The 21,639-nt window shown below is 38.0% G+C and overlaps 1 protein-coding gene across 3 annotated transcripts in view; it reads left to right on the top strand.

Moving 5' to 3' along the window:
- Nucleotides 1-7,141: 7,141 nt before the first annotated feature.
- The window catches only part of LOC136857614 (polypeptide N-acetylgalactosaminyltransferase 5), a 171,544-nt gene continuing 157,046 nt past the window's right edge, over nt 7,142-21,639 (top strand). Inside the window, exons 1-2 of one of the 3 annotated variants that reach the window (XM_067136396.2) lie at nt 7,142-7,225; nt 7,802-8,539. In XM_067136396.2, coding sequence (XP_066992497.1) covers nt 8,040-8,539 — 500 coding nt within the window. In that variant the 5' untranslated portion in view covers nt 7,142-7,225; nt 7,802-8,039. Of the gene's footprint in view, nt 7,533-7,801; nt 8,540-21,639 lie in introns of all 3 variants that reach the window. The other 2 variants (XM_067136397.2, XM_067136398.2) reach the window with 2 other exon arrangements.

The following is a 21,639-nucleotide window of genomic DNA, read 5'->3' as shown; positions in this document are numbered from 1 at the left end:
CACATCCCTATGGGTATCGGCTGCGATTTGACGAAGCGACCAACCTCCCCTTCTCAGCCCGATCACCATACCCCTCGTAAAGTCGTCTGTCTGCTGGAAATGCCTCCGTTGACGGCGGCCTGGCATTCTTAGCTATACACGTGTCCTGTGGCACACGACAACACATTCTACAATGACTGTCGGCTGAGAAATCACGGCACGAAGTGGGCCATTCGCCAACGCCGTGTCCCATTTATCGTTCGCTACGTGCGCAGCACAGCGGCGCATTTCACATCATGAGCATACCTCAGTGACGTCAGTCTACCCTGCAATTGGCATAAAGTTCTGAGCACTCCTTCTTGGTGTTGCATTTGCTCTGTCAGTCAGTGTATATAGTTCCAAAACTGTGTTATATATAGCCGGTATAGATCAATGTTTTATTTAAGTATTTTTACCATTCATTATTTTCAATATTTAATATCTTCTTAGCAGGTTACGGATTTAATTTTCGTTATCATACCCTGCAGCATTCATTCATTTCATAATTAATGACAGAAATTTTACATTTGTACATAATTATGTGGCAGAAAGCCTACTAGGTCTATTTATTTAGTTACTCATTAATAATAATAATGCAGAAAATAGCGAAGTTACTTTGGTTATGCTGTTAAAGAAATAAGACTGTATCATGACATTTGTAACCGGAAAAATGAAGAAAAAATAAAAAGTTATAAACATAAATAAAAAATAAGAAAGGAAAATAAATAGAGTAGAATTAAAAACAGATAGTATACTTTCCATATATTTTACTATCAATGGTGGAAAATACACATTTTGTTTTCGTACCCAAATTCAGACGATCATTATATAAATAAAAAGTAAGAAATGAAAAGAAATGGAGAGAATAGAATTAAAAATAGGTAGTATACTTTCTATATATTTTACTATCAATGGTGGAAAATACACATTTTGTTTTCTTACCCAAATTCAGACGATCATTATATCCATTTGGTTTAATAGCCCATAGAAAATAATTTTAAGTTTAATTCTAATATCTTATTAAGCTATAAGGAAGCATGTTCATTTCTTGTTCATTTATTGGTCCGTATAGCTATCATTTTATGTTGTTACTCATATATTACCAGAATTGATATTCAATAAATAGTATAACTGGTATGTATTAGTGCATATACCTGTCACTCGTTTTACTATCTATGGTGGAAAATACCTATTTTGTTTTTTATAAATTACAGACGATAGCGAGAACCATTTGGTTTAATAACTGAGAGGAGACATTATTTTTATGTTTAATTCTCATTTCCTACTCAGTTATCAGGGAGCATGTTCATTAAATCTATTGTAAACAACCCCTATCCAATCTGCCTCATCTATCACCTCTATTTACCCTCTTTCACATATACTACCGGTACTTATTCCTTCCCTGAACGGGGAGGCAGGCCTCTTAGATGGTGACGCCGTCTCTCAGGCCGGGAGATTTGTTACGGTGAAGGAGACGCTAGGAGAAGGTGAAGGAGTTGGCGGCCATGACCTGAACGAGGAACTGCCCCGCCATTCGTCTTAGTGCAGGAGAATGGAAAACCACAGAAAACCATTCTCAGGACAGCCGACGGCTGGGGCCAGCCGTGAGGTCCAGCCCTGTCCCGTCTTCCGAATGCAGAGGAGTAGAGCCACGGTGGAACCGTAGCCACCCGTCCTCTGTTCGGTTGGCCGGTCGGAATGCAGAGCTGTTTGACCACGGACCAGCCGTGACCACTGATGGGCTGAGACCCACTCTGCATCTATCGACCTCACATATACTTCTTCCGGTCATTTGTTGGGCTCTGCTTTTCTCCCACATATAGCACATCACATTTAACCCCCACAAGGCTTCAAGGCTGGTTTATGTTCTTATGAGGGAAACCTTCTTCATAGAAGATATACGATTAAAATACTCTCTGCCAGCTACTAGATCAAGCCAGAAACTTGAGAGAGGTAAAAAAAAAAAAAAAATCAAATGGCGTATGGCTTTTAGTGCCGGGAGTGTCCGAGGACAAGTTCGGCTCGCCGGATGCAGGTTGTTTGATTTGATTCCCGTAGGCGACCTGCGCGTCTTGATGACGATGACACATACAACCAGCCCCTGTGCCGGCGAAATTAACCGATTAAGGTTAAAATTCCCGAAACTGCCAGGAATCGAATCCGGGACCCCTGTGACCAAAGGCCAGCACGCTAACCATTTAGCCATGGAGCCGGACACTAAGAGAGGTGAAGAGAGAAGAGATAGGAGTTCTACAGTGCAAGCGCCGTATGTGACAGAAACTGGACTTAAGAAGGTCAAGAACAAAGGCATGTTGTTACCAGGCTAGCCATACCATTGCCTACGCTATAATAGAAGGCCTGGACAAGCCGACACATTTCTGGGCGAACAATGTCGTTCAGGCAATGACCGCTTGGATCGCGTTTATGTTCTGTTCTCACATTCTGTCTATATCCTTACATTGAAGATTCATACAATAACGCGAAATAATACATTTTTATTATCATTATGCCCGGTGTGAATCAGATATATAAAACAACTTAGAACACACTACACTTCATAGATTTCCTTCATTTTCCACTTGCTTATCACACAAAAATAAAGAATAGGGAAATAAATAGAAGTACCGGTACTCACCCGATGTTTCCCTATTTCTATAATTTCAACACCTTTCTGCTCAGAGGCTTGCTGTTGAATTTGTTTAATAAATCACAGTCATTGGCCACTTTCTTTGCATAGTTATCAAGAACAGGTCTGAAAAATGTTGTAAGTATAACGTCTGTGGTGTGTGCTTGATCACAGTGGCGGCACTGAAACGTCTCTTTAAACTTTGGAGCGCATTTCAGCTTTCGGTAAAGGTTACATTTTCCGAGATATCCTAACGCCCGCATTGTAAATATTAATACATTTTTAAGAAGACTAATTTGCGTGAAGGGTAGCCCAGTGCTCCCCGATCTTGAGCCCTTATTAAGCACATTGGTGGACTGTCCGTAACACAAGACGATAGCTGTTCCAAACAAGATCCACATTTGTCTTCTCCTCTGCGACCCTGACTAAATAACCGCCGACCACAGCCAATGTAGGTAGCTCCATGAAAACTGGTTCTTCTGTAAAATGAGAAAAATATATATGAAGAGGTCAGCGATCATTTAAACGAACATGCATAATACAACGTAACCGATATTAAGAATAAACCAATTACCTCGAATAGGCACGTCGAATAATTCCAAAACACTTCCAGGAATAACAGCCGAGGTGGAAATATCACTGGCTGCTCTCCGCCTAATGGTAATCTATGTATGTAAGCTTTGGGAAGGCATTCTTTCTTATTATATTAGACATGTTTGCGAAATTAATAACTGGTTCGATAGAAGGCAGTTCGGTTTTAGGAAAGGTTATTCCACTGAAGCTCAACTTGTAGAATTCCAGCAATATATAGCAGATATCTTGGATTCAGGAGGTCAAATGGACTGTATCGCGATTGGCCTGTCTAAAGCATTTGATAGGGTGGATCATGAAAGATTAATGGCAAAAATGAGTGCAATTGGACTAGACAGAAGAGTGACTGAATGGGTTGTTATATTTCTAGAAAATAGATCTCAGAGAATTAGAGTAGGCGAAGCTTTATCTGACCCTGTAATAATTAAGAGGGGAATTCCTCAAGGCAGTATTATTGGACCTTTATGTTTTCTTTTATATATATATATATGAGTAAAGGAATGGAATCAGACGTAAGGCTTTTTGCGGATGATGTTGTTCTTGATAGAGTAATAAATAAGTTACAAGATTGTGAGCAACTGCAACGTGACCTCGATAATGTTGTGAGATAGACAGCAGGCAATGGTATGTTGATAAACGGGGTTAAAAGTCAGGTTGTAAGTTTCACAAATAGGAAAAGTCCTATGAGTTTTAATTACTGCGTTGATGGGGTGGAAGTTCCTTTTGGGGATCATTGTAAGTATCTAGGTGTTAATATAAGGAAAGATCGTTATCGGGGTAAGCACATAAATGGGATTGTAAATAAAGGGTACAGATCTCTGCACATGGTTATGACTGTGTTTAGGGGTTGTAGTAAGGATGTAAAGGAGAGGGCATATACATCTCTTGTAAGGCCCCAACTAGAGTATGGTTCCAGTGTATGGGTCCCTCACCAGGATTACTTGATTCAAGGACTGGAAAAATCCAAAGAAAAGCAGCTCGATTTGTTCTGGGTGATTTCCGACGAAAGAGTAGCGTTACAAAAATGTTGCAAAGTTTGGGCTGGGGAGAATTGGGAGAAAGAAGACGAGCTGCTCGACTAAGTGGTATGTTCCGAGCTGTCAGCGGAGAGATGGCGTGGAATGACACTAGCAGACGAATACGTTTGAGTGGCGTTTATAAAAGTAGGAAAGATCACAATATGAAGATAAAGTTGGAATTCAAGAGGACAAACTGGGGCAAATATTAATTTATGGGAAGGGGAGATAGGGATTGGAATTAATTACCAAGGGAGATGTTCAATAAATTTCCAATTTGTTTGAAATCATTTAAGAAAAGGCTAGGAAAACAACAGATAGGGAATCTGCCACCTGGGCAACTGCCTTAAATGCAGATCGGTATTGATTGATTGATTGATTGATTGATTGATTGATTGATTGATTGATTGATTGATTGATTGATTGATTGATTGATTGATAAAATCTGAACTTCTGAGATTCTACATTAGAAGTATCAGAAGGATTGATCATACCACATTTCAAAGTCATCTCTAATGCATATAAACACGACCTGGCGTCCATCATATCACTGAAACCTCGATTCCTTCTTAAATGACTAAATAACGGTTCAATATCATCACTGGAAAGATCTCTACTGAGAATGTAATGAAATCCATTTGAAAGTACTTTATACACTTTGCCGTTGAATGTGTTATGATCATAAGAGCTTCATATGTTTCTTGACTGAATGTATTTAATTCCTGACCAGATTTTTGAATTGTGTCAACGTACGGCAGAAATTCCTCTGTTAACCACAAAAGCCTATCGTCTGTCAATTCGGTAAAAATTTTCCTGTCTGTGTTCCTGGAATGGTAACTTTGCTTTATGTTGCACACATCGTTCATGTCATGCAATTTCTTTACATTCCTCTAAAAATGTAATATTCTCTCTCAGACTGACAGGATCAGACACTGACTCAGGAGCAGCAACAGGTAGCGTTTTAAAGGCTGCAGTGACTTTAAGGGAAAATAAATACTTTTCTCTTTTAACATTCATTTCTTCAAGGTTGGAGGGGTACACAACCTACCTTGTTAAACAACGGACTGGTTTCACAATGGTTTTTTCTGCATATTATACAGTCTTTTTACAACATGTTCACTTGAAATCAAAGTTTCTCCATAACGGAGATCCTTTGCTAGAAACTGAGACCTAATATTTTTCAGAACATGGCTGTAATCAAAACTGAGGAACAGGGGTTTGCTTTCATCATTAGGATGTTTTATTTCTGGCAAGATTGGACCTTCACACAACTCTTTCATCATATTCGAATTCACAGAGCAATTATCTGTCACTAAGCATAGGATTAGAAATCCAGTTTCTACTTCGCTGATTACTTTTATGGTCAGTGTTAATAGCTGACTTTAATAAATTAACTGCCTAGTGAAGTAAAATGCCACGGGTATTCTGATGTTAGTTGACAAACCACGGAATAAAAATCAGAGTAACCTGTTAGCCACAGCTTCACCTCGGCCCAAGTCCTCTATTTCATTTTCCGAAAGTACAAGGAACTGGTCTTTTTTATGGTCATATCCCAGTCTGGGTTTGATTGCCATCCCGTCAATAACGATAGACCCCAATTTTTCTTCTGGACGTTCCAAATTACTGTATTCGTGCTGTAGTCTTTATTTTATTAAAGATGTGACCCCAGTTTCTCCATTAGAGAAGCCAATGCACCTTTTTCGTGTTTTCGGATGAGGAATTTTGAGACAGTTTACAGATCTTATGAAACGGTATCCTGTCGGAGCTTTCCTATGCCAAAGTGTACACATTTTCAGAGTTGTTTCGCTGTATTTAATGTGTGCTGTACTATAAGCTTCAAATTGTTCGATTAGAAAAAGTGCATTGATCACCCTATTTCCTCCAACTTTCTGAATTTTTTGGGTTTTCTCTTCTGGAGGAGACTTACGTTTCTTATTAGATTTCAGGTTTTTAATTTCATTTCTCAGTTTTATTACAATTCTTCTTAGCCTATAATTTGATTTACATTTTTCTTTTTGATATTCTTATGCTTGTCTTTGTAGTCAGATACTGAAGGTGTTTGGCTGCCTACATCAGAGTTTAACACGTTTTTCAGTTCTATAGAAGGGTGTTGATCGTCTGCGCTTACATGAATTGAAATTAAAGAAGACAAAAATGTGGAGTGATTTTTATATTACGGATGCAATGACAACAGTCAATTGGTGTCAGAGTTGCTTCAAACTCAGGCATACAGTGACCCGTGGAGCTGTCCATGTACCTAGATTTCACGATCCGAACCATGACTGTGTATGTCGATGGTGTGAGTGTGAGAAGTTCTGTGGTCGTTACCACGTACTGAAGTGCCCGAACAGACCGTGTTCTCTGACAAAACTTTGTAGTGATTAAGTTTATACCCTTCCACATTGCGCGCTTTCCTGTATAAAAAATAAACCAAACAGTGAGTGCGTTTGCTCCCTCCGTGATCAAAAGTGCAGTCAATATCATATAACGGAATGTCCGAAAAGGGTGAAATCAACTAGCGAATATAGTAGGGAGTACTCTAAAGTTATGAACTGAGAATATAAACAATTGCAAATATGTAAATGTTTTTACTGGGTTAAGTAATAGCCTACTCTTTCGAGCGCACCCCTACAGCTCTCTTGACCAGAAGCCTTACTAGAAAGGTTGTTGTTGTTGTTGTTGTTCATTTTTTGAGTTAAAAACGCTCTCTGGGACATTGAAGAGCACGGAGTGAGATTGCACCGTAGAAGAAAAACCTAGTTACCTTGAGGAAAAAAAAACATCCATTGGTTTAAGATATATTTGCGTCACGACCATTCCATATGTTGGTTCAAGGAACTTAGTATGACGTGGCTCCACCGTGCTGCTACCTGACGGAAAGGTGAAATTCGGTAACTGTTTATGAGGTCGCGATCGGTCGCGATGAAAACAGGTGTGAGTGCGTGTCGGTGTTCGGTTCATGTTGTGACAAATGGTAATAATTGTTTATGAAACTTAGTCACGTTCAAACAAAGCAAATTAGGTGACATTAGTTGAATTGAAGCGCGCCGGTTAAATGTGGTTGCAGAGTACTCGTATTGACTTACACGTATAAACTGATTTTATACACTTCTTGTAAAAGTGCCAAGGCCCTGCATGTCAAGCAATGCCTTGGGAGTTGGAACACGTCGTTGTGTTTTGTTGTAGTTCTGTTCATTTTCTTCGTTTTTTGGAAAGATATTGTTAACGCTGGTCATTGGCATTAGCCATGGAATGTAAGGAGGCTGAACAAGTTTCTTTAAGTATGTTGCTGTAATGTAAAGTTGATATGTGCTACTTACCTTGAATTCTTTCTTTGAAGAGTTCATGCCGGAGAAATTCATTGATATGTATGTGTATCGGCTTAGCCTTGCATACTAACGTTGTTCAAGGTTCAATCATGAGCAGTTATTTGACATTGTATGCTGTGATCACTTAAAGATGCAGTAATATTATAGGGAAAGTGGTGTTTGTTATGAATATGTTGCACTTTAGTTCTTGATAAAATTAATAAGAAAATTTTCCTTTTCAGGTGTAAAAGAGATCTCATACCTTTCCTATAAAAGTGACAAACAGTTTTCAATTTTCTGGATGGTTTGATGAATGGCTACCTAAAAGATTGTGAACATCTTCTGCAAGTTTGTAAGCAGAAGCAACGTGAAGTCTACATATAATTTAAAATGGATGCATCAATTTATGACACATGCTCGTAGCATAATGTGCTGATATTTTGACTTTAGAAGAGTACCCTATATACCGTGCACTGCATCATGTTTCGGACTAAGGTTCGGATCCACACTTGCAAAGTTATTGTGTTGACATCTTTAGTGTGGTTTTTAGTGTTTGTAGTTTTGTTAACATTTTACTCTGACTGTGTGGGAGGATCTGGTTGGGGATGTGGTGTTGTAAACACAAATGAAAGGCGGCATGTAGAAAGACTGCAAGATCAGGAACAAGGTAATGATGTGGACGATGATGGTGCAGGGGGTGGGAACAGTAGAGGGCGTGGAATCCTGAACGAGCAATTGTCTGAGCATGGGAACGATAAACATCAGTCAGGCAAGTATCCTATGTCACAGCTACGACGTTGGCGTCCTGCCCCTTCAGTGCCAGAACAATATGGTCAGCCTGGTGAGAGAGGGAAAGCAGTCCTCATACCTGCAGATCAGACAGCCATCATGAAGGAAAAGTTCAAGTTAAATCAGTTCAATCTTCTAGCGAGTGATATGATCTCTTTTAACCGATCATTGGCTGATGTGCGCCTGGAAGGGTAAGAAATTCTTATATTCAGTTAACGTAACTATGTGATTTAGGTAATGAATGTTTTGTTATTTTAAGTAAAACTTTTTTGGACACTGGGTGCCTGATAAGTTTTGTGATGATTGCTGATTAATACACGTTATCTAGACCGTGGCAGTGAATGTATGTAGAATGCAAGATTACTGTCCTACTTTTTCTCAAGAGATATAAGGGGGTAGACTTTGTTTAGGCACATAAGGGTTTTAGACTTCAGATTGTGTATAGGTCTATTACATTTCAGTGGCAGCTGGTGGTATCTAAAGCTGGGTGTTGCACCAAAATTTTCAATGTCACATTTTTATATGAGAAGCTTACACGAAAGTTATTAAGTGATGAACTACATTCCTATTAAACTGAAATATATCCAGCAGTTAAATCATAGCAAATAAGAGGCTAATTATACAGTATAATTACAGTTATTCTTACCTTACTTGAATTGAAAATGTGCCCTTTCGTTTTTCATTGATGCAAAATGTTGGTCATATTGTGGGTGATCCAGTATGGCGTATGCCATGGAAAAGAAATTACCATTGCGAGAAGAGACAAAGCAGGGATGAAGTCATCTCCGCAGAGTGGTGCAATCTAATGGGTACATTTGGAATTGTTTTTCAATAGGGGGTTGGCTGGTCTCGTGCAGCACCCAAGGACCGATACCAGCAAACGTGCTACCTTATGCTGGCTCGTCCCTGCTGAAACTACATTGCGTTGCTCTGTCCGCTTGGGAGTTGCTGTAGGAAAGCAAACTCCCTGAATTTGATTCATGGCTGCCAACGTTTATTGGTTCATTACGAATCATTAGTACATCGAACGACCAAAGATGGTTGATGTTAACATATTTTATTTTACAATATATATTAGGTTTATTTAACTATAAGATTAGAAAAAAACAAAGACAAATTAAGTGTAAAATTATTGGGAGTTGAGCAACACTGCAACAATATCACGCACCTCCCCTGTTAAATTTATCTATAATTTTCCTGTCATGGCTCACATATTATCAGTCTGCTTACTGTTGCAAGGCATTAGGGAGTTAGACTTTGTTTGGTTGTGTAGGCCTGTACACTTCAGAATCAAAACGTGATCAGCTGAAGAAAGAAAAGAGAGAAGTCCCTTTGTAGAAACACTTCTGAAAGGATGGGGACATTACCATTGAGATTTCTTGGCTATTTAATACACAGAGGTTTATCTACACTTTATTAACAAGAGAGTGCACATTTGTATCAATCAATAAATCAATCATTATTTATCTGCATTTAGGGCTATTGCCAGGACTGCAACCAGGAATGAATTAACTGGAAAATTTATTATGTCCAATAACGGACCAGCTATAGGCTATTGGTACTGGTATTATAAATTTACTCATTCAGGACAAATGTTTCAGGTTCCCTATGGGAATCAACATCTGTATCATCTGATGGCCAGGTAGGCATCAGTTTTTGAAAATGAGACAAAGTCTCTCATAGTGCATTGTCACTGCCAGTGGCTCCAAGTAGCCTACTAGCCATGCGTCGTGGTGGATGTACTATTTACCAACTGACGAGCCCAACTTAGCACACTGGGGCGAAACGCTGGCAACCAGGAATGAGTTAAATGGATAATTTATAATGTCCAGTAACAGACCAACTATATTGGTATTACATACAACGTAGTTGAGCAACTCATCTCCTTACTCCCAAATCTTCCCAGCCCAAAGTTTGCATTATTTTTGTAACACTACTCTTTTCACTTTACAGTGGTGAAAAAATGAGTGTATCCTCCACTTTCAATACATTAGCCTATATAGGCTATTCCATCATTATATGGAGTAATCAAATTCAAGCATGTTTTGGCTCGTTTGAGCCATCTTCAGTGAAAAAAAGATGGGGGTGAAATAATTTACATAAAATAAGCTAAAATACCAAAAAACTGAGGCCTAATGAAAGACCAAATGAAAAAACAAAAGAGATCCTAGACAGGAACTAAATTAACACAATATACAATATTTACATCATCATGTGGAGCAAAAAACAACTCACTGCAACAGAATTCAGTGAAATAGGGGTTAATATAAAAACATAATTGAAACCAAAAACTGTGTTAACCTAAGATAAAAAGAAATGGAAACAAATGATACAGATGGAAATGAAAAATAAGTGCACATAGTGAGGTTGCGGACCTCTTAGTTTACAAAATATTGGTTTTATACCAATACAAAATAGGATGAAATCACTGTTGAAAATTCAGGCAGAAAATCTATCTTTGTAGAAACCCATCACATCGAATTGGCTAGGAGGGGAGCGGGAGCGAAAAATGTTTGAGAAAACCAAGCCTGACATAATGTGCAGGCGAAAAGCTTGTGGCAAGGAGAAACACCGATGGAATTTAAAGTTTTAGAACAGCAGCATTCTCAATATCTTCTCAATCTAGCGGTCCCATTCTTGATTATCGTTTCATAATGTTGGCTGGTTGGTTTGCCTTATTATAAAAGGTCGGAGGGCTGTGAAATTAAATTGAGAAGGTGTGTTAGGGAGATGACAGATGCATGGTAAACTGTAAGTGGCCTAGTGGAAATCGTCAATGAAGTTCCAATCTGTAATGGAAAAAATGAGGTTGTGTGAGAAACTTGGGTTGATAAGTAAAAAGCTTAAACTTAAGCTTTCTACACACCCATTCCACACTTTTTACTTATCAGCCCAAGTTTCTCACACAACCTCATTTTTTCCATTACAGATTGGAACTTCATTGACGGTTTCCACTAGGTCACTTATAGTTTACCATGCACATAACAATGTGAAAAAGCAATAACACTGAAATGGGCAGGTATTAAAGATGTACATATAATAAAAAGACATTGGCCTAGTATATTCAGTAATACACATGCATACCCTTATTTCAGGATTTTTGACTTTCTTATAAAAGTTTCTTCTTTATTATAGGAGAGGAAATCACTGCACCTTTTCATGTAACTTAGTTTGAAAGCAAAATGTTACACAAGATATTAACAATTCTGTTTATAATTTCCAAGACAGGAATTCTACAGATACAGATCTTCTGTAAAGTTTCAGTAAGTTCTGTGTCCTTGAGTTTTTGTACTTTTAATCTGCTCAACATTTTGTATTGTTTGTCATAGTCTAAAAAAAAAGAAAAAGAATCTTGTACTTGCTGCTAATGAGCATGTTCATGGTCTGGATGTGATCTTTCCTACATTCAATAATTTATCAGTTGGAACTGTTAATCTCTCCCCTCTCTGTTAATATTCTCCAAATACCCATTATTTATACTTTCTCCAGCTACCAACTGTACACAGTATGCACATACCACTCTTGATGATACTTTAAAAGCAGCATAGCCACAAACATAAAGAGGCGCCGGTAGAAAAATAGAGTCTGCCCCGCAAGGATTGTAACATAATATCTTAGTTTCAGTGCTGCTATTTGTACCTAGAAATGATTTTAATGGAGAGATGTGTTCATTACGCCTTCCAGGGACCAACCCACCTGCTCCTAGAAGTATATTTACTTTTAATACCTAAAGTAATGGTCCAGGCGCCATTATCCGCTGCTTCTGCCAAAGATCATGGGCATTGGTCGAAATATTGAAGATTAAGACGTCATTCCTACCAATGAAGAGACAGATTTCGTTACCAACTACTGCAGAAGAATATGTGCTAAAGAGACCCGCGAAGTTTGAAAGTGTCATGGCGTCAGACGATAACCTTACACTTTCTCAATTCCTCCTCTAATCTCGGGGCTTACGGCAAGAAAAGAAAAGGTCATTTATTAACTGTAACATATTTTTGCACATCCAGGCCAATCTCTGTCATGAGAACAGTGGCCCTTTGTGGCCACACTCCCTTTTAGAGGTTCTTTTCTATCGCCATGGCGCATACTGTCCGTACGGCAAGAAAAATAAAAAGACAGCCATATCAAACCAGCAACCAACAATTGGCACCAGTGCTATTCTAATTACCTCAGCTCTACTAGTGAAAACCTAAGTATTAAACAAAGGACTGCCACTTCACGTGCGCCACATAGTGGTACCTCGTATTACTAACATTGCGGGGTGGACTCTATACTTATGCCGAAGCGCCAAGCTATCAATTTCTTCTTCATTCACCATGTTCGAAAGAATGTCTTGAAACTGTTCTTCCAGTTTTGTGACTGTGCAATGCAGATTTTCTTTGCTTGGGCCCCCAGGCATCAAATCCAGGGATTGAAAATTTAGGATTTTCATGCCATATCTTTCAGATTTTATCCAAAGCACATACTTCATTATATTTTTTTCTTTTTGCATCCTTTATCTGAGTTACGTTAATGTTGTAATTTCAAAATTGTCTGTAAACACTGAATCTCTTTTCTAATTTATCAGTTTGAAATTGACCAGGCAGCACGTATTTTACATTCTGAATTGCCAAACAAAACTGTACAACCCTCATAAGCATTTTTGTACTTCTGCTGAGGGCTTCTTTCGGGTAGGATGTTTAAGAACGATGTTCCTCCATTTTGCCTTTCAAACTCATCCCTAACTTCATCAGATTCTGAACCCAAGTAACAAACTTTTCAATGAGCTGAAATCTAAAATCTGAAATAGCAGAGAATGGTTCAACAAATTTATTCATTCTACGAGCACCAGTTTTTACTACTCTTTGTATTTGCAATGGACTACCATGTCCATGTTATAGCAATGAATTCTGCAGAGTCTTTATAGCCATTTGCAAACAAAGAGGCTTTGGTGTTCGTCAAAAAACATTTAAGGCGAGTGATACTCGTTGCCTCTGTAGATAGTTATGATATAAAGTAAAGTTCAGTTTATATTTTCAAAATATTGTTTCTTTCAATCTTACACAGGTTTGTCAGGCTACTACATTCAGCTCTTTTGAATGTATCCCTACTGTCGTCTCATATTTCAGATTCAAAGGTAGGGAACATGAAAGTTTTGGAAGGATCCTTTTGATTTATCAAATGATGTCTAATGTTCTTCAGAAGATGAACAGTGTTGTTCATGTAGTACAGTATACTGGATGTTCTATTCTGGGCATAAAAGTGTGCCTTCTGATTAACACTATTCATCATCATCATCGTGAATTCCTGCGAGCCGGGTAGGATGTTTAAGAACGATGTTCCTCCATTTTGCTGGTTACACAAGTTTATTTTGTAGTAAGTGGAGGTGCGATGCACTTCAGCACGTCCAAAATTTATAACGGAGAGAACTTTGAAGTTACAGTCCTTCAAAAGTTGCACAACTTTCTTGGTTATGTCTGCCATTTCGGCTCCTGATATTGTCTTCATTGGTTGTAAGGCATCATCATGTTCGAAAGAAGAAAATACCAGATGAGCAAGAACAGCTTTTGCTTCTGTAAGATAATCGTATTTTCCTGCAAAACCTATATGTTTCCTCGTTGACATATATGGTATCTCGTCCAATTGCAAAATAACCCACTTTTCTATTCCACTCACTTTGTCCTGGACAACTTTCATAAAATGGTAATTTTCATTCTCCTGATTTGGTGAAATAAGTAAGAAAATCAGTTGCTGCACATGTTTGAGACTTGGCAGAGTGAAAATTTTGTTGGCCTAATTGCCTCATAACATTTTTTCAATTGTATATAGCCTAAACGAGGAATGTTGTCAAAATTGTGTCCTTGGAGAGTAACTTCTTTTTCAAAGTGAAAATTAAGGAGATTTGCTCCAAAAAAAGCTCAGTCTTGTCTGCAAGCATATCATTACTTTTACAAGTGCATCTTTTAAGTCCTGAAGCCTGTATTTCACACTCTCAACTATATATTAATAGATGAGAGACTACAATTTAGATTACTAAGTTGATTAATTAATTCTCGCAGCCAACTCCACTGCAGTAACCTTAGCCGTTGCCCTAAGAATTTTGTTTAGCACTTTGTAACTGTTATTCCTATACGCAGAAACTTTCTCAAGTTCCTATATATATTTATATAAAATTCAATATTTATGGGAACATATTTTATTGCATAGACAACTAGTTTTATAAGAAATAAATTGACAAGAAGGTCCACCTTTTCAATACAATATATTAAGTGAATAAATATTACATCAGTCTTGGGACTAGTTTCAGCCACTTAGTGGCCATCTTCAGCCAAATAAAAATTGAAGAGATAATGTGATAACTAAAACATACCGATATGTATACAAGACAAAAACAATGTTGCGGGAATAATATTATAACATTAAAATAAATATAATAACAAAAATTATGGTTTTGATCTTCTTGTCATAATATGATGTCTTTAAGTTGAGTTAGGACCTCAGGCAAAGAAGTAAACTGGAGATGATAGCCAGAATTAGGAAGGAATAAACATACAGAAAATTCTGCAATATGGAACAGGAATGAAATTTATAGCTTATAACAACTAGTTTTATCATTGGACAGTTTAAAACTAAGCCCCTTGTTTTTGAGTTGAATATCTGATAGGTTACCAAAAATATCCTGCATGCATTGCTGAAAGTCACTGATTTTATCATCTCCGACTTTCTTTTTCATTGTCTCTTTCTCAGTGTTTTTCATTTCTTTCTTCAATCTCTAAGGCTGTATCATTGAAATGGTTTCTTTTAACCAACAGTTTTTGGATGGATATGCTGGCATTTCATCAAAAATATTTGGTAATGTACCAGTTTTCAATTTTGGTCTCTCATACATGAACACCCTATACTCACCATTGGAATTATTCTACGAAACTTCATGCTTTATACTTATCGACTCAGAATGGTTATTACTCACGATACTCAAGGACGAAGGCACCCAGCCTTTTCTTAGAATATTCTGCACCCACTATTTATGTAACAGTTGCTCTTTTGGGAAACTGAAACACAATACGTACTCACATACAACACCTTTTATGGCATAATTAGGCTACTCATACAGCCTGCTATACAGTCTTTTCCCAGCATTTTAGTTTGAGAGAGCCTCTGTGGCTCAGGCAGCAGCACTCTGGCCTCTCACTGCTGGGTTCCGTGGTTCACATCCTGGTCACTCCATGTGAGATTTTTGCTGGACAAAGTGGAGGCAGGATATGTTTTTCTCAGAGTACTCTGATTTTCCGTGTTATCTTTAATTCCAGCAACACACCCCAATATCATTTCATCTGTCAGTCATTAATAATTACCTCAGAGGAGTACGATAAGCTTTGGCAGCCGGCACAATTCCTATCCTAGCACTAGATGGGGGCTTCATTCATTCCATTCCTGACTGGTTCGAATAACTGGAAACAGGCTGTGGATTTTCATTATTTTTTCTGAGAAAGAAATATGCATGGGCTGAAACCAAGGCGCATTGCTAACACTTTCTGACAAGCAGTGATCCAAGCTTGAGTGGAGAGTGGGTAGGCCTGCTGACGTCACAACCCCTTCCATCAACATTCCTGTTTCTAAGTGCACCGTGCAGTATAACATCCAGTTCTTTACTCATATCATTGAAGTTTTTAATACTAAACATATCATTTATACACACAGACAAAAAAAAAAAAAAAAAAAAAAAAATGAAGGTCCCAGGATATTGCTTTGGGGTAACTCCTCTCTTAATCATTACAGGATGAGATACTGCTTCACCTTCTATAATTCTGCAAGTTTTATTTTCTAGAAATTTAGCCACCCATTCAACCACTCTTTTATCTATTCCAATATCCTTCATTTTCATCAGTAGTCTCCCATGATCTACCCTATCTTTTACTTGTAAAACAAGTTTAAATGGTATCATTGCTCTAAACACTGCTTGTCACTTTCCTGACTCTATAGAACTATTTAAGCATTTTGGCAAAATGTGTAAAAAGACAAATACTTCCTTCCAGAGTGAACATGACATGACCTAATAACTAGAAAGTCTATGCCAAGTACAATGTGACAGTGAAAGCTAAATATTCAAGACGAGAGATATTTTATTACGAAAGGCAACAGTATAGGACAAGGTATAAAACGTTTGACACTAATTCTTCCATGCAAGAGTCTGGGATGTGTCCATTTACTTTTCATTGATGTTCAAGATGGGTAGCTTCCTGTGAATGGTCTTGCACCCACTGTCCAAGAGTTTTACATTATTTTATATTATTTACATGAATACTGAATCAGTTATGACTGTGTATAAAGCTTGTTCTTATAATCTCTTTTACATTAGTATACAGTAAAATCTCATTAAAACTTTCTTCAAGGGATCGTGTGTTAAGAAAATGACAACCAAAATACAAAACATTTTCAAATTTTGCTTTACTCTCCTTGCATCCTTCCAACAATGCAGTTGTAGTGATTGAATCACATTTCTTTATTCGTGTTCTTAATGCTGACGAAGGGATACCTAATGAATCAGCTAGTTTTTATGAAGAACTAGCTGCAGTACCCGTCATTGATGGGACAGTCATATAATAGGTGTAAAGTTATCTAACTCCCCAGCTACTTTCTGTGAATATTCAGGCAGGCTGTTTTACTCTGTATGCAGCAATAATCCTATCTATCAGAGATGAGTGGCAGCAGAATAGACAAAGCACATCACAACAGCGGTCATTGTAATGTTATTGTTGATCAGCTTTATGAACTTTCGATATTGTAGGCCTTTACATTTAGTTTTCTTCTGACTCTAATTGGAATCTAATGTAAAGGAAGACCTCCTCTCTTTTATGACTCCCTCTTGTTTTATTCTTCAAGCGATCGTTCCTTTATGATTTTTTCTCATTTTTATAATTATCTTCACAATTTGCTTTGTCCATATGGACTGATGACCACTTGGCTTTACACCTTAAAACAATTGTGACAAAAACCATCGCTAGTTAACACGATTAAACAATGTTAGCAATGCTTGGTGTTGATATGGACTAAGCAACAAAAATCTAAATTAATTCTATTATCATAGTCGGTATAGTAAAATTCTAAAAGACATCAATGATCGGAACATGTATTCTGTATAACTTTTTTTAAATGTAATACTTTTTGATAGGATCAATAACAGGTATTTAAAAAATTAAATTTAAGGCACCTTCCCCTAAACTACAATTGCATCCAGCTTGAATAAAATTATTTATAGCTTAGACTGTAGTAGCTTGTTCCCAGACTTTACATACCTATTTTCTCGTGGTCCGGCATTGATATGGACATCGCAACATAAATCAAAATTCATGAATATCTCTGTTATTATAGCTGGTATGGTAAAAATGTATAAGACATAAATGATCGGAAATTTCATTCTGTATAACTTTTTTAGTTATGTAGTATTTATCGATAAGGCCACTAATAACATAAATTATTTGAGAATTAAATTTTAGGTCTTCCCCTAACTGCTTTTTCATTCTGCATGTATAAAATTATTTATAGCCTTAGATTGTAGTGCCTCATTCCCCGACTTTATACACCGATTTTCATTAATTCTCTTCATCCATTTTCTCATGATGTGTGTACACACAGACAGAGATGACAGATAATTAAAAAGTGTTACTGTGGACTTGACCGATTCAGAAATACCATTCTTTTTAAATTCTAAGCAATGTACAGACAAAATTCCTATTTTATACAACAGTATATACATGACATTTTCATCATGCTTCTGTAAGATTTCTAATTTATTTGACAAAGTAAGTGCTTTACATTTAACATTTTGTCTGGCTCTGTGACTACCTAACTGATTATCATGCTGGCCTTCAGTTAATGGGGTCCTGGGCTCGATTCCCGCCAGATTGGGGATTTTAATCTTCAGTTGGTAAATTCCTTTGGCTCAGGAAGTGGGTGTTTGTCCTGTCTTCAGCATTACATTTCATCCTTGGTAGGGCCCCTTCCTTACACATGGAGGTTGCCACAGCCTAAAACTGACTAGCAACATTTTCCTAAACTAAACTTAAGGAATGTGAAAGTGAAGCAGCAACAAAACAGTGGTACAGTATTGTCTTTTGCTATGCAGCAAAAAAAAATTCTATGAATGTATGTATCAGCCCCCAAATTTGACATTGTAAAGAGGGATAAAACATGTTTTAAATACTGTATATATACCGAGCAAGTTGGTTGTGCTGTACAGGCCGTGTAGCTGTAAGCTTGTCTGCCACCATTGGCAGCTCTGAAGATAGTCTTCTGTGGTTTCTCATTTTTCACTCCAAATCTTAATTAAGGCCATAGCCTCTTCCTTCCCAGTTCTAGCCCTTAAAATATAAGAAATACATAGCATCCTGTGAATTATTATTATTATTATTATTTTGCTATTGGCTTTACGTCGCACCAACACAGATATGTCTTATGGCGACGATGGGACAGGAAAGGGCCTGGTGTGAAAATGGGAAACCACAGAAACCCTGTGATATTTGTTGTTGAAATTTTTTCATTATAATGTCTAAAACAGACTGTAGCCATATCCTAGTTTGTGAACCATGGGCGACAGCTGAGTGGCCTAGTAAGTGGTCCTGAGAGTCGGGATACCAGTTACTATGAAATGGGAGTGGGCATCTCGGACATATTCTTAGTCATGGCCGTCATTTTGCTTAGGCTGTTAGGACTGTATAATCCACCGTTGGTCCTTAACCTGTTAAGAGGAGAGATTCTCATTGGGGCTATGTATAGGCCTAAGTATCCCCTTGTTGGTGGGGGTGTAGAATAACACCCATGGTATCCCGTCCCTGTCATAATAGGAGACTGAAAGCGGCCTCAGGAGTTCTGAACTTGGGAGCATGGGTTGGCGACCACAAGTGCACTGTCCCCACTACTGTTCATCGCTGTTATGGACAATATAATGAAGAACATCAAGGAAAAGTTAGGTGAACTGAATGCAGTGGCCTTTGCTGATGATAGGCCTATCATGATTTGAGGTGAAACAGAAGAGAAAGTTCAGACCAGACTCAACATATGGAAATCCCAGTTCCAGAATATAACCTCAACATCAGCGAGACCATGACAGTGGTGATGGCAGTCAACAGAGAAGGGCATCCAGCAAGCGTAAAACTAGGAGACCACCAGCTAGAGTGTGTGGATAGTTTTCCTTACCTTGGAAGTGTAATCTCCAGTGATAATTTGTCAGAAAGGAAATTACAAACAGAGTGCAAAAGGGATCAGAATTCTACCAACAAGTAAGAACATTTTTATGGGATGACATGATTCCAAAATCAGCCACCTAATGATGTTTAACAGCTATTTCATATCAATATTGACCAATGGTATTGAAGCGTGCACCCTAACCAAAGGAGATTCATCAAGACTGCAAGCATCAGAGATTAAATTTCTTATATCCACCATCCAGAAGACCAAGATGGACAAGTTAAGAAATGAGGAGGTGAGGAATGAAGTCTGAATAAAGACATCCCTATTAGACAGAATCGGTACATCCAGACTATGGTGGTACAGGCATGTGATGGGGATGAAGCCTACAAGAACAGCCAGAATAAATTTGAAAAGACAGGTGGAGGGGAAAAGACCTGTAGGAAGACCTTGAACCCGATGGATGGGGATGATCAAGGTTGATCTAGTTGCCAGAGGATGGACAGTGGATGATGTTCTCCATGACAAGTTGTATATGGACAGGAAGAAGTGGAAGTCTCTCATTAACAGTACCTGGGAAACTGGAACTGTACAATGATGATGATGAGGAGAATAAAATAAGAAATTGATAGGGTAATTAAGAGAAAAAAAACTCTTGCACAAATTAAGTAACACTATAATGTGTGGGAATGCAGAAATATCATTAGTTACTTTTTGGTATTTATATGATAATGTTCGAATTACCCCGGGTTTCCCCTACCTTCATTTTTCAAGGTGTCAGACCCCTTCCATTTTTCTAGTTGTAGCCTACTTCCTCTTAACACAATAATCACCACCATCACCATGTTTAAGTGGGGTAGCATCCTACTTAACAGAAATTTTTCCGAGCACGCTCAGAACTTTTTAAGTAAGCCTTGGATCTATGGGAGTAACTGAGTCCTGCTTCCATTTGACAGGCGAGGGCCTCCTTTAGAAATAACTTGGCGAACAAAATTGTATTCGATGGGAAGCTATTAATTAATACCAGCGGGTCTTATGGAAGGGAGAAAGTAGAACTGGCTGAGTCAGCACAGAGGATGTGCCTGGAGTTAGGAGTTAATGGTATTTGAGTAAGGTGGTCAGATTTTTGAAGGGCGGAAAAAAGTCCATTCGATACTCCATGTCGTACGATGTTGGCATGTAAAAGATCTCTGGTGATACATTTGGTATTTACCCGACAAAATTCATTAAATCTCAGCCATAGACGCCCAAGAGAGATCCGGTTTACTCGGTCTGCCATCTAGTGGGCCTAGAGTAAAACGGAACGTCAAAATTGACGAGCAGACAGCCAGATGGCGTCAAATCGAAATGTCTGCACACAGTAGCTGAGGCCATACGATTATTATTATTATTATTATTATTATTATTATTATTATTATTATTATTATTATTATTATTAGGAAGAAAGGAGATTACAAAGTGTTCTTAACAGGTTTTAAAGAGGGAAGGGTAGAGTGTGGTGTAGGACTGTTCATCACAAATACTATTGCACACAACATAGTTTCTGTTATGCACATAAATGAGGGAATGATGAAGGTAGATTTGGCTGTTGAAGGAATTAGGAAAGAATTGTTTCAGTGTGTTCACCATGTGAGGGTGCGATCAGTAGTTGTATGTTGGATGAAAATCATTGTGGTTTCAGACCACAGAGTGGCTGTCAGAATCAGATTTTTGGTATGTCCCACAGGTAATTGAAAATTGCTGGGAGAGGAATAGACAGTTTTCTGAAGCACTGATTGACATCATAGTCAGGGCGAACAGCAAGGATAGTGCTAATGGGCAATTTCAATGCAAGAGTTGGATATAAAACTGAAGGGTATGAGAAGGTGATGGGTGAAAGTGGGGCAGATATGGGTGCTAATAGAAATGGGAAGCGTTTACTGTTTGACTTCCATGCTAATATGGGATTAAGTTATGAATACATTCTTCAAGCATAAGGCAATTCACTGCTACACATGGGAGGGTAGAGACACCAGATCCATAATAGAGTACATCATAAGCAACTTTGATTTAATGAAATCTGTCAGGAATGTGTGGGTATTCCAGGGATTTTTTTATTATGCAGACCACTATCTGATCTGTAGTG

This window comes from Anabrus simplex, chromosome 1 (assembly GCF_040414725.1).
Source record: "Anabrus simplex isolate iqAnaSimp1 chromosome 1, ASM4041472v1, whole genome shotgun sequence".
In the NCBI taxonomy this organism is placed as follows: domain Eukaryota; kingdom Metazoa; phylum Arthropoda; class Insecta; order Orthoptera; family Tettigoniidae; genus Anabrus; species Anabrus simplex.
This window is presented reverse-complemented; position numbering and strand designations above follow the sequence as displayed.